General features: G+C 30.2%; 3 protein-coding genes across 3 annotated transcripts in view; 2 read left to right on the forward strand and 1 right to left on the reverse strand.

The window, feature by feature from the left end:
- Nucleotides 1-1,653: 1,653 nt before the first annotated feature.
- LOC108686923 (ATP synthase subunit O, mitochondrial) lies at nucleotides 1,654-3,112 on the forward strand. The gene is made up of 4 exons (XM_018192444.1): nucleotides 1,654-1,747; nucleotides 1,960-2,004; nucleotides 2,361-2,471; nucleotides 2,551-3,112. Exons 1-4 carry the CDS (start codon nucleotides 1,727-1,729, stop codon nucleotides 2,995-2,997), a joined length of 624 nt encoding a protein of 207 aa, XP_018047933.1. The 5' UTR covers nucleotides 1,654-1,726; the 3' UTR covers nucleotides 2,998-3,112.
- Nucleotides 3,113-4,348: 1,236 nt separating this feature from the next.
- LOC108686926 (WD repeat-containing protein CG11141) lies at nucleotides 4,349-8,046 on the reverse strand. Its single transcript, XM_018192448.1, has 10 exons — nucleotides 7,756-8,046; nucleotides 7,038-7,267; nucleotides 6,786-6,941; nucleotides 6,569-6,700; nucleotides 6,325-6,485; nucleotides 6,124-6,259; nucleotides 5,745-6,045; nucleotides 5,495-5,657; nucleotides 4,516-5,369; nucleotides 4,349-4,437 (listed from the first exon to the last, which is right to left on the reverse strand). Exons 2-10 carry the CDS (start codon nucleotides 7,260-7,262, stop codon nucleotides 4,349-4,351), a joined length of 2,217 nt encoding a protein of 738 aa, XP_018047937.1. The 5' UTR covers nucleotides 7,263-7,267; nucleotides 7,756-8,046.
- A 972-nt stretch (nucleotides 8,047-9,018) lies between these two features.
- The window catches only part of LOC108686900 (oxysterol-binding protein-related protein 9), a 6,267-nt gene continuing 3,373 nt past the window's right edge, over nucleotides 9,019-11,912 (forward strand). Inside the window, exons 1-7 of the mRNA XM_018192406.1 lie at nucleotides 9,019-9,324; nucleotides 9,461-9,676; nucleotides 9,985-10,209; nucleotides 10,305-10,380; nucleotides 10,725-10,814; nucleotides 10,899-11,022; nucleotides 11,181-11,290. Of these exons, the coding sequence (XP_018047895.1) occupies nucleotides 9,217-9,324; nucleotides 9,461-9,676; nucleotides 9,985-10,209; nucleotides 10,305-10,380; nucleotides 10,725-10,814; nucleotides 10,899-11,022; nucleotides 11,181-11,290 (949 nt within the window). The 5' untranslated portion in view covers nucleotides 9,019-9,216. The remainder of the gene's footprint in view (nucleotides 9,325-9,460; nucleotides 9,677-9,984; nucleotides 10,210-10,304; nucleotides 10,381-10,724; nucleotides 10,815-10,898; nucleotides 11,023-11,180; nucleotides 11,291-11,912) is intronic.

Here is an 11,912-nt window from a genome sequence, read left to right on the forward strand (position 1 = left end):
GAGATGAAAAATAAACTGTCTATTGCCCGTTTCTACCAATCTAGATTAACTTTAATCTTGGTTTAACTTACTTTTTATCTTCTTCTAGTTCTAAGAAAAATATAAGGAGTAAATTAAGCTGAGATAAGTTAAGTTGCATTAATAAAAATAGACATATACCGCTTATCTCGGCCGAAACAAGCTACACGATGTTATGAATATATATAAACTTTGAATATAGTCCACCAGAATCAAGGACATAAGTAGCTTGATAGATTTAATCTCTAAGTAGGTAGATAGTTTAAAGATATAAGTTGGAAAATAAGATGCTCATCCTTAAAAATTTTTACTTGTACAGTAATATTTTTTATTATATTATGTTGTAATTAAATATTTTTCACATGAATTCTTAATATATATATGCACAACGATTTTCCAGATTTTTTATTATAGATGATGATCATCATTCGTGCTCCAAATTAATTTACATCACTTTGACAAGCAAAAATAATTACGTGATTCTTGCATATATTTGAACATCTTTAAAAAATATCTATAACGTAATTGTAAGATTGTATATTAAAAAAAATGAAGTTATATATAATTATATTTAAAAATTGTACATAAATATTATAACTGCTTATTTAGCACTCCTTAAAAAAAAAAAAAGAAATGCGCAGAACACGAATGACGCCAATCGTGTATAGTATTAAAGATTAATTATGTCCTTGTACATGAGAAATAGAGAAATGTAAAAGTAATAAACTTCAAAACTTCTGGATAATATTTTTTATTTTCCTTTTCCAGAACAAAAAAAAACTATATATTTGTAGTGCTGTGACCATCACAGGTTAAAAAGTTTTGGAAAATTGGAGAGGAAAGTACACTCACCAAAAGTAAACGTTGTGTTCTCGTTTCTTCTTCTCTTTCTCCTATGCTTTTTCCTTTTTCCATTCTCGTTTATCACGAGCGCAAGCTCGTGTAATTAACGCACACATATTAATATTACTAAGCGATAATTATTGACCATTATTTTTTAAATTAATATTATATAAAAGATAGAATTCTGAGATTTTTTGATTATGCTCAATAATTAATTATTTCTTTACTAATAAAATATTTTTTATCGCTTCCTTTAGTTTAAAAATAATTTATTTACTTGATCTTTTTAGTGAGTATGAAGCGTTGATACTTATAGTGTTAAAATGTATGTAATGTAACGAGAAACATGAAATTGCATTACAAACCCGAGATTCACCGCAAATTCTATTCTAAAAGCAACTTACGCAACTTTTGAAAGTAAATCCTAACGACATCTTACACACGTTAGACAAATTAGATCCTCGTTCTCCATAGGAAACTAGATCCTTTAGATCTGTTCGCGTTAATTGCACTTTTTGCACTCGATATCTTCGCATTCTCTTTTTTCCGCGCAAATATATCTACCTTATTTTAAGTTCAAATTTTTTTGAGAATTTCAAGCAACACGAATGGATCTATTGTTATTTCATTTCATTTTAATACTTACAGATATGATACATGAGACAAATTAAAGAAAATACGTACGATACGTACCGTATTACCCGCTGGAAAATATCTGTGATTATGTAGTTCAATGTTTTGTGCTCATAAGTCATAGAGGCGCCACTAAACGGATTCCATCTGGCTCCTATACACTCTCGCATTATATAATGGTGGCTGCTTGAAGCCTGAATTTTATTCCTTTGATCGCAGCAAGATTATAAAAATGTCTGTTGGTAGATTAATTGTGAGTAAATTATGCGTTATGACATTAAAACGTTTTTAGATTGCCTCGGCATCAGTTTATATTGTTTAGAATATTTATAAATATAAAATATAAATATAACGTATATTTTCACATAAATCGAAGTATATTTATCATTTGTACTAAACACAAATTTTTCTTAAATATTTCGCTACTCGATTACTTGTCAATAATGCGAATGATTCTCATTTCAGACACGTAATTTTTTCACGTCAACTGCCGTGCAGCAGATGGTGAAGGTATTTAATTTTGACAAGTGACTACATTCTGTTCTTGATAGTCCACGAATCAATTCTATAAATCTTCTGAAAGTGATTTTGCACACTTTTGCTTTGAATTCTACAATTAGAGGTTCTTTCTATAATAATGCTAATCCATATTTTATAAAAACAGAGTAAATAAACTCTAAATTTAGTGATATTTATATTTTCTTAGCACTTTAACTTCACAATTCATTTATTCTGTTTTTGTAAAATGTGGTTAACTGTTGCAGGAAATTCTTCAATTGTTTTGCAGCATTTTATAGTATAAATTCCATAAACAATTGTTTATATACGTGTCAATTATCTTTATCCTATTTGATGCATTATTGCAGCCTCCAGTTCAAGTTTTTGGATTAGAAGGCAGATATGCCACAGCTCTTTTCTCAGCTGCAAGTAAACAAAAGACTTTGGATGTAGTGGAAAAGGATTTAATCAGTTTCCAGGTATGATCTATATAAACAAAAGTTGTACATCAGGTGTTTATTTCAACATTAATTATTGTTGTGTTTGTGTTTGAATCAGGGTCTTCTAAAAAAAGATACTGCACTGATAGATTTTATAAAAAATCCTTCGATAAAGCAAAAAGATAAGATAGAAGCTTTTAAAGTCATCGGAAGTAAGACTGGCATGAATCCAGCTACTGAAAATTTGCTGGCGTTACTCACAGAGAATGGTCAATTGGAGAAACTCAATATAATAATCAATTTGTACAAGATACTTATGGCTGCTAAAAGAGGGGAAGTAGTATGCGAAGTAATTACCGCAAGTCCACTTGATGCTGATATGAAGATGAAACTGGAATCTACATTGAAACGTTTATTGAAGAAAGGTGAAACCGCTTTGCTCACTACCAAAGTAGATCCCTCTATCATTGGCGGTATGATAATATCAGTAGGTGACAAATACATAGACATGAGTATCGCTAGTAAAATTAAAATGTACACTGACCTCATTGAAACCCCAGTGTAATAGAAGCATAAGAATATAAAGGAACGAAGGAAAATGTTGCATACTCATATACATATATTTGAATATTATGTAAATTATCGAGCAGAAATAAAACTATATAATCAAGTAATCTAAATCCGCAATGATTATTCTTTATATTAAACGAATATGTTAATAGGAAAAAAAATAATAAGTCAACTTTAAAACTTGATTTTATTTTTTATAGTTGATAAAGCATTAATTATTTTTGATACAATTACATAAATGTTTAATTATTCGTTAACAATCGTTTGTATTTAACTTTTCGTATCTTGCAGTGTATTAATAATGCGTGGCGAAGTGATACTTTAGAGCCATGCAATACATAAGATTCTCACATATTATATTTCTGTTTTTCTTCCACTCATAAACAGAATTATGTATATACTAGAGACAAACGAACAATAACAATAAGTAGATACTAGCGTAAAAAATATTAAGCCTAGTGTCTTAAAGATCACTATTTGTCTGATATATAAACTTAAAACATTATAATATAAAAATGTCATCAATGATGAACACGTAAATTACGTAAAACTTTTGCTAAATAAAAATTGTAACAATTTATAACAAGATTGAGTGGTAATGATATACTATACCAATAGTATATCTTTGTGTGCTTGATTGGTATTATGTAAAAATACTATTTGATTATACAAAATACGTGTTAAATATGATATATACCTGAGGATTGCATTATACATTGCTTTCCCAAAATAGTAAAATATATACGCATATTTCAACAAATTGTAAACTTAAGTGATTACTGAATTTACTATATTAAATAATGGAGCTAAAACATAATTTTACATAATATGCAATTCGTAAAAGATTACATTCATTAATCTACATAAATATATTAATAATTATACATAATTAACAATTAAAACAATTATTATGCATTAATTATTATGTTAAAATACAAGCAGTGACTAGTATTATCTTTCGATGATATTTACGAAATATAATTTTGTTTGTTAATGAGAATAATTATAATTGCAATTTAATTATAATTATATTTGCACGTCTTTTTAATCATTAGTGTGTGCCTCATACTACATGTATAATATCCAAAATTATAAAATATTTTAAACAGTATTTCTCGTCCAATAATTTATACGTTATCGGCGTTTGATAACCGAAATAAAAAAAAAAATTTAACTCGACAATTAATAAAACATGTCCTATATAGAAGAAAAAATAATAAAAGAATTTACTCCAAAACCACTCTTATATCATATATCATGTAATTTTCTAATTATTTTTTAATTACTTTTTAATAATATATATGACATATGTACAAGACGAGAGACAACTACTACGTATTTTTTGCTTAAAATATAATCGATGGTATATCGTCCTTGACTAAAACCCAATCTTCTTCTTCTTCAACAACAGATGTGGCACATTCTTTTGCCAGAGCTACATGCACAAGAATATTTTGTAATATCCGTAGCTGATCGTGTTATATATATTTTCAATAATTCATTAATTACCTACCGTTAAATTGATGTTCTAATTCATCTTGATTTGTGGACGATTTTTTTCGAATATCGACGAAATTATTACCAGTTGGTGGAGTCTCATCCAATTTATTTTGTAAAAGAATCTTCCTACATTCCCCGAGTTCTTCTAATCGCTTTAATTCGGTGCGATAACTGACATCTTCATCTCCTGATTCAGTTCCCGTATGATCGCTCTGTTCGACAATTTCATTTTCATCATTCGTAATTGATTCCTCTTCGTTCACCACATTGTTGGATTGTATGTTACAATTGATGCATGTTATAGTATCCATATGATTAGATATACTCAAATCATCCTTGTCTATTCGACTACTTGTCATATATTTAGACAAATCAAAATCCAGAAGATCTGCTAACAGCTTCTCCTTGTCTTCCACATCGCGTTGAATCGTTTCTAAATCTCTATCCGGCTTCAATATAAAATCATCATCAAAGCTAATTTGCATTAAAGAGGAATGGGTCGTCATTGTCTTGTTGGTGTTCGCATGATCGGTGCTTAGACTGCTCGATAAATCAGTGCCATTTAACATTGTAACACTTTCGCTTCCATTCATTACTTTATTTCGAAATTTTTTCTGTTTTCTTTCGGGTGTGAAAACGACGTCCTCGAATTCCTGTTGACCAATTCTTTGGAATATTTCTCGACGATCGTTGTTCTTTACGTCTTCTGCATTTTTTATTCTATTATTATCATTGTATTCTGGTATTTTGTTAATATTAGTTACAAGTGGAGTATTTATATCTATTGGGACTATCGGCGGCACTTCCACAGCTTCTTCTGCGTTTATAACCACGTCATCAGTATCGATACCAACAGTTGGCACAATGCTACAATTTGATTCATTATTTTTAACTTAATCATATTGAAAAAAAATTAATTGTTAATTCTAATATGTTGTATAATTTTTATAAACATATATATTTTTTTATTCTAAAAATAATTTTTTACTTACCCTACAGATTGAATAATATTGGTTGGATCGATTTTAGGAAAAGGAATAGCTGGCACTATATTACTTTCTTTTAATTTCGAAGTTAGTTCTAATATACCATTAGTAACAGGTTTACTGTATTCAGCAAATGATAATAAAGAATCCATTGTCTTTTTTGTTTCTTCTGCAAGAAAATAATAATTTAAAGATAATTCAATGACAATTTTGTACCTAATTATATCTAAGTTGGAGAAACAATAATTGTGCTCACCTGTAAAAATATCATTTTCCGGGTAATAGGAAATTCGCAAAATATTTCTTTCTCCTTCCAATATAAATATTTCGTCTTTAGTGCAAGCTACATCGGTAACGTGCCGTAAATCGTTTACAATCGATGTTATTGCAATAGTATTCGGATTTACTACGTAAACTACGTCATCACAGTACGTTATTAATAAATCATCATAAAACGGTAACACGATGCCAAACGAGGGTTCGCCACGATTCTTTTTCGATCCTTCGGGTGCAGGATTTAATAACGCCACTTCTGTATGACCCGATCTAACTGCATCCTTTTAAGAATATTCATAATTTGATAACATAAAATAATGCTGACTTAATTTGAATGCATATGTATGTTAATTTGATACCTTAAATATGAGTGTTTTCAGTACAGTCCCAGCCTTATCAGCTTGCCATAAACGTAATCCTGGTCTACTTGCATAGATTAGCGGTTCTTGCATATAAATTTGTCGAGAACCAAACACTGCTCCTAATTTACCTAATCTAAAACACCAAATTATATTTCTTTATTTTATGAAAATGAGAAAATTGAATATAAAAATACTAACGTTTTACGTTCTTTTTGACCAACTTGTGTCACTTTTCCATTTTCATTTCTGTTCACTAAAATTGTACGTAACGTTGTCGAGACTAATAGCAAGCCTTGTTGATAGCTCAATTGTACCACTGAATATTTTTCGTTCAACAATTTCGATGATTTCGATAAATGCTACAAATAGCATAAAGTTCACAAAATGTTTATATTTATGAGAAAATAAAAGAAAATAGAAAAAACTTTCAGTATTTACTTACCATATAAAAATCAATCTCTGTTAAAACTACTAAACCATCTTTATCTCCACTGAATAATTTCATACCATTCTTAGACCACTCCACTGCTGTCACTGCAGTATTATGCAAGCCACTTATGCTGTACCTTTCGACCTTGTAAAAAATAATAGCAAGATATTCATACATCATTTTTATATTATACATGTATGTGTACATAAGTTTCATTTTTACAATTTACCTGCTTCTTTTGTTTTGGTTTTAAACTGTTTGGCAATGAGTCTGGCGGATTTTTGGGAATTTGAAAAACTGTAACAACGCCATGTTCATTGCCTGCTGCAACCATATAATCAACTGTAGAGATCACTTGTACACTCGTAATTTTGGAGTTTACATTCTGCAATAAGAGAAAAAGGATATTACTCTATCAAGTCAGTTGTGGCACAATTTTATTTAATAAAGACATAGTAGGTCTCTGAAATTTTTTAAATACCTCGCAACGTAATCTCTGCAGATCCTGTTTTTCTCTATTGTACCAATAAATGAGCCCATGATTTGTTCCAATGGCAATAAACTCGGTTAGAGCATCAATACAGGTAAAACTGATGTCTTGTGTAAAAATACCATTTTGCATTTTGGCAGGTATCTGTTGCAGAAGGACGGCGAGTGGCGCCCACTCTCTCAACGGTCCACCATCCTCGCACATAGGTGTTGTCATTATAACTACAAACACCCACATATTATAACATCACTATTCTATATTTGGAATATAATATCTAATAATAACATAAGATTTATTTTTTATTCCTGCACTAGACTACACTACAACTTTCTTGCTTTCGTCAAATATGAAACATATATTTTACTTTAAGTTATAACTTACTTAAGTTAACTTTACTTAAGTTTACTTAAGTTAAAACTGGCTTAACTTATAAAAAATAGATCTGTTACTATTATACTATACTTTATAGACATAAAAAACTCAAAGCTTTATTGCCGCAATCTTGAAAGAGAATGAACTTTACCAAAAGTGACATTAAACATGAGAAGCTATATGCGATAATGTAACCTTTATTGTGGAGAGAAAGCGATAGATTTCTAATTCAAAATTTCTAAGCAAACGATAAATAATCGCCAATAACGAGCGAGACACAATGTTTTCACGTTAAATAAAGTTACCGTAACGTAACACAGAAAGTATACATATGTACCTCCGATTCAATCGAAACAAGGAATGGAAAGCAGAGATTGGCGAGATCGACCGGCGTTTTACTTCTTTTTTTTCTATTTTTCTCTTCAAACGCTATGTTTCCTCCTTTTCTCCGCGGTGTGAGAGTCTCATTATGATAAGCGTTCGTGATTACGTATGTATAGCGGTGCACATTACTGCATACGTGTATCCATCGACATTTCTAACGAACACGAATTGACATGACTGTGGAAAGTGTGGAAACATGCGTTACGCATACCCTCCGAATTCTGTCTCTCTCCCTCTCCCTCTCTCTCTCTCTCTCTCTCTCTCTCTCTCTCTTTCTCTCTGTTCTCTACACAACAGTTGTGTTAATTACGTGGCAGCTGCTAGAACTCTAGCAGAGAGCTTAGAGTATTCTATTATACTGTATTATACTTCCACCTTGCACCTGCAATCCTTTATGTTCCTACGAGTCGATAAAATCGGTAAACCTTGCGCGATAATGCTATCAGGAAATAAAACATCCATTTGACATTTGATATTCATGCGTACGTGATGTAAGTCATGTAAAAGCGATGCACGTGCACGTGTTTAGTCTATTAGAGAATAGATATATTTCATATTTATTCTATTAGATATATCTTTTAAATCAGATGAGCCTATTGTGTTAGTCAAGAAATTCTGTATCTTGTTAAGTATGGTATTCTTTCTATAGCATATAATTTCTGTTCGAACATCATGACTTCTTCAAACTCCGATTAATTTAATCAATTATTAATTATAACTGCAATATCTGTTGTATTTTAATGTAGATAGAATTATTATAGTTTCATTTGTATTTGTTTTTAACATATGAAAAAAATGATTCGAAAGTTATAATCTATAATGTACGCATATATTACAATGGACAATAGGGAATTATTTTGCTGCAGATTCTTGTTCTTTTTTATCAATGTAAGTTAACTTTAATCTTGATTTAATCTTCTGTTGGTAAATTGACGCAATCGATCTTTTTATTATGATTTCTGATAGAAATTTCAATATGTATGTATAATTCAAAATGTAAAAAATAAGTAAAATATAATCCAACTTCTATGATAGTAAAAATTTGATTGATTAAAGTTATTAATTTTCATAAATAAGAATTTTTCCAGATTTTTATATTGTTTGATATAACAAGTTGATCACCAATAATTAATCGGATCGAAATCGTATACATATATGGGATATCTGTTTAAAAAATGTTGCTTTAGAACGAAAGATTCTCTCATGAAAACGCGTCGCAGTGCATTTGGTTGACGTATGAACCGAACTTTAATCTGTAAATGCGGGATGCAATGATTTATACTCAAGATTAGGATGACGCGATAATATTCCGTTATTCACAGAATTTATATGTGATTCCGTCGAAAATATGCTGTGAGATACGTGAAAATCGATAGCAGTTCATACCGGCCGATCGACGAAGCAATAAATAAGAATGTCGACGATGGAGGGTTCGCTCAGCAAGTGGACGAACGTTGTTAACGGATGGCAATATCGATGGTTTGTTTTGGATGACAATGCAGGCCTTCTGTCATATTACACGGTAAAGATACTTATGACTCGTTCAACGCATTCCCGATTTCCCTCACAATATGTGTTGCACGTTTAATAACCTTGTTCTTCTCAAATGATCTTTAGGTTATCTGTCTGATCTGTTTTCTTTTGTTTCTCCTTTTCAGAGCAAGGAGAAGATGATGCGTGGAGCACGTCGTGGTTGCGTACGATTGAGAGGCGCTATTATTGGCATCGATGACGAAGATGATAGTACGTTTACTATAACAACGAACTCCTGTAAGGATGATCCGAAAACATTTCATTTTCAAACGCGCAATGGCGAGGAACGAGAACGCTGGGTTCGTGCCTTGGAAGACACAATACTCCGTCACTCACATACAGTATGTATACAAATGCAAACTCATGTAATAAGGTTTATTTTTATCGCTTCACTAAACTGCAGGAATTTCCTTCTTATATCCTATTTCCTCTTTCGTCAAATTTCAGATATATATCTGTTTCACTTTAAGTACCAAAAGTGTATATTAATTCAATATATATCTGTTTTTATAAAAAAAAAACCTATACACATGAAAAATAAAAATAATTGTTACATCTTTTCTAATACAATGACAAAAGAATAATAAAATGATATAAAGTAAGATAATTTTGTAGGACTATACAAGCTTATACAAATTAATTGTTTCAGAGATGGGACCCTAAGAAATCACCACCTAAGCATGATTTCGATCGCAAGGTAGCTGAAGCTGATGTTTATCTTCAACTTTTGATTGAACAAATCAAGTTGATTGAAGGTAAAAGGAATACAGTTGAAGATGAAGAAAAGCAAAAGAAATATTCTGATATTCTGTCGCAAGCTAACGCCATGCTTAATTCTGTTAAACATACCATTGTCCAATTGCAAATTGCAAAGGTACTTGTATCACATTATATATCTGTTTTTTTATTATATAATTTTTATTATGTATATATAATTTTAATTTTGCATGTTTTAAATAATATTTTCAGAATACAGCGATACCTGTTAATGGAGTATATAGAGGACCAACAAATTCTATACATGTCTCACCTTCACTTCCTCATGGTAAGATTTATATGTATGTAATATAATGTTTCTTAATTACAAGATCATTGTTTAAGATTATGTTTTTATAATTGATACAAAAACCTATTTATCTCTTAAAAATTGTCCAGATAGCCCCCTAAGAAGTATAATGAAAAAAACAAATGAGATAAAAATAGAAGAACAAATAAGATAGAATGACATTTTCAATGTCAATTATTCTATCAATGATAAATAAAATTCAAGATTTGCTTGCTACAAAAATATCAAGGCTTATTCGTGACTTTCTAATTGAGAAAAATCACATTTCTTTTTTTAAATAAATGCATTGAGAATAACTATATTTCTAAGAATCTGAATTTTAGTTGCAGCTAGGGCACCAGAAGCGACAGTGCAAACTGGTATTGAATTAGGCTCCGAATGTGTGGAACCGAGAGTACCTACATTATCAAATGGTTAATTGCAACATTTATTCTACGTTTTAATATTAAACATATTTCAATCTTATTAATGGCTGCAGTGTCACTTTGCATCTTTAGTTGTTGATAGGGATCTACCAGTACCACAATTCTCGTACTCTTCTTCTGATGAGGATGACGATTACTTTGATGCCGCGGATGAAATACCAACTGCTACTCCGGCAGTCCAGAATCATATTACGCTGTAAGTATAAGTTAATTTTTATCTAAAAATAAAATTCATCTTTTTTTATGCGTGCAGTTTTTCTTGTAGTACATTAAGTGGTATATTTTTTATTAGAGAACTTATATCTGTAAAATTTGATAAAAAATTCGATAATATATAAATATTTCTTTTTTTAGATATTCAGATAATGAGCGATTACATTCGTCTGTAGAAAGTGTCACGGGAGATAAACGTAAAGAACCACCTCTGCCGCCTATCAAAGGGGACGGATCAGTAGATTATGATGGTGAGTCAATATCTGCATTTCAATATACATTATGTTATCTGCTATTTTTCCATTTGCTTCTCTCTTATTTAAAAAATATTTCGAACAATTTTATTTATTAAAGTAATAGATTTAGAAATTAATATTGTTCTATAAAAATTATATACTTGCAGATTTAGCTACCTGAAACTAGACAGGTAGGTATTTCATGTTCTATGTCAGCTTGAATGTTCTGGCAAGTGGCAGATTCATGTTTCAGTCTTGTAGTTCTATAGTTTTGCATCCTTAAACTATCTTCGCTAATATGTTTTTTTTTGAGGAAAAAAATTATACCTAGATGTAATCGGATTTTTTGAAAACTTAATGATTTTAAATGACATTTTCAATGCAGATTAATTTTTTAAATCTCTGTTTAACTAACTCTTTATCGTTTTCTAATTCTTAAAACTAGAAAAGGATAAAAAATAAGCTAAATTGAAATATTAAAATTAATCTATGTTGATGGAAATGAGCGTTAGACATGAAATACCAGCCATGTATCTAGTTAAAGGTTTAAAGTTCCATGTTCTGAAGTTCCAAGTTCCGAGTATCTACATAAAGAAACTTTTTATAAAATAATTTACAAAAGATATATATATATATA

Source organism: Atta colombica, unplaced genomic scaffold (genome assembly GCF_001594045.1).
Source record: "Atta colombica isolate Treedump-2 unplaced genomic scaffold, Acol1.0 scaffold198, whole genome shotgun sequence".
In the NCBI taxonomy this organism is placed as follows: Eukaryota; Metazoa; Arthropoda; class Insecta; order Hymenoptera; family Formicidae; genus Atta; species Atta colombica.

What these genes read in the sequence shown, in the direction of transcription:
- LOC108686926 (XM_018192448.1), bottom strand. Translation starts at nt 7,262, where the DNA reads ATGACAACACCTATGTGCGAGGATGGTGGACCGTTGAGAGAGTGGGCG. An exon ending in AATATTATTCAATCTGTAGG is followed by an intron (nt 5,370 to 5,494) that starts GTAAGTAAAAAA and finishes ATCAAATTGTAG; the next exon opens with CATTGTGCCAACTGTTGGTA. An exon ending in ATTAGAACATCAATTTAACG is followed by an intron (nt 4,438 to 4,515) that starts GTAGGTAATTAA and finishes TTGTGCATGTAG; the next exon opens with CTCTGGCAAAAGAATGTGCC.
- LOC108686923 (XM_018192444.1), top strand. Translation starts at nt 1,727, where the DNA reads ATGTCTGTTGGTAGATTAATT. An exon ending in TGTCTGTTGGTAGATTAATT is followed by an intron (nt 1,748 to 1,959) that starts GTGAGTAAATTA and finishes TTCTCATTTCAG; the next exon opens with ACACGTAATTTTTTCACGTC. An exon ending in CCGTGCAGCAGATGGTGAAG is followed by an intron (nt 2,005 to 2,360) that starts GTATTTAATTTT and finishes GCATTATTGCAG; the next exon opens with CCTCCAGTTCAAGTTTTTGG.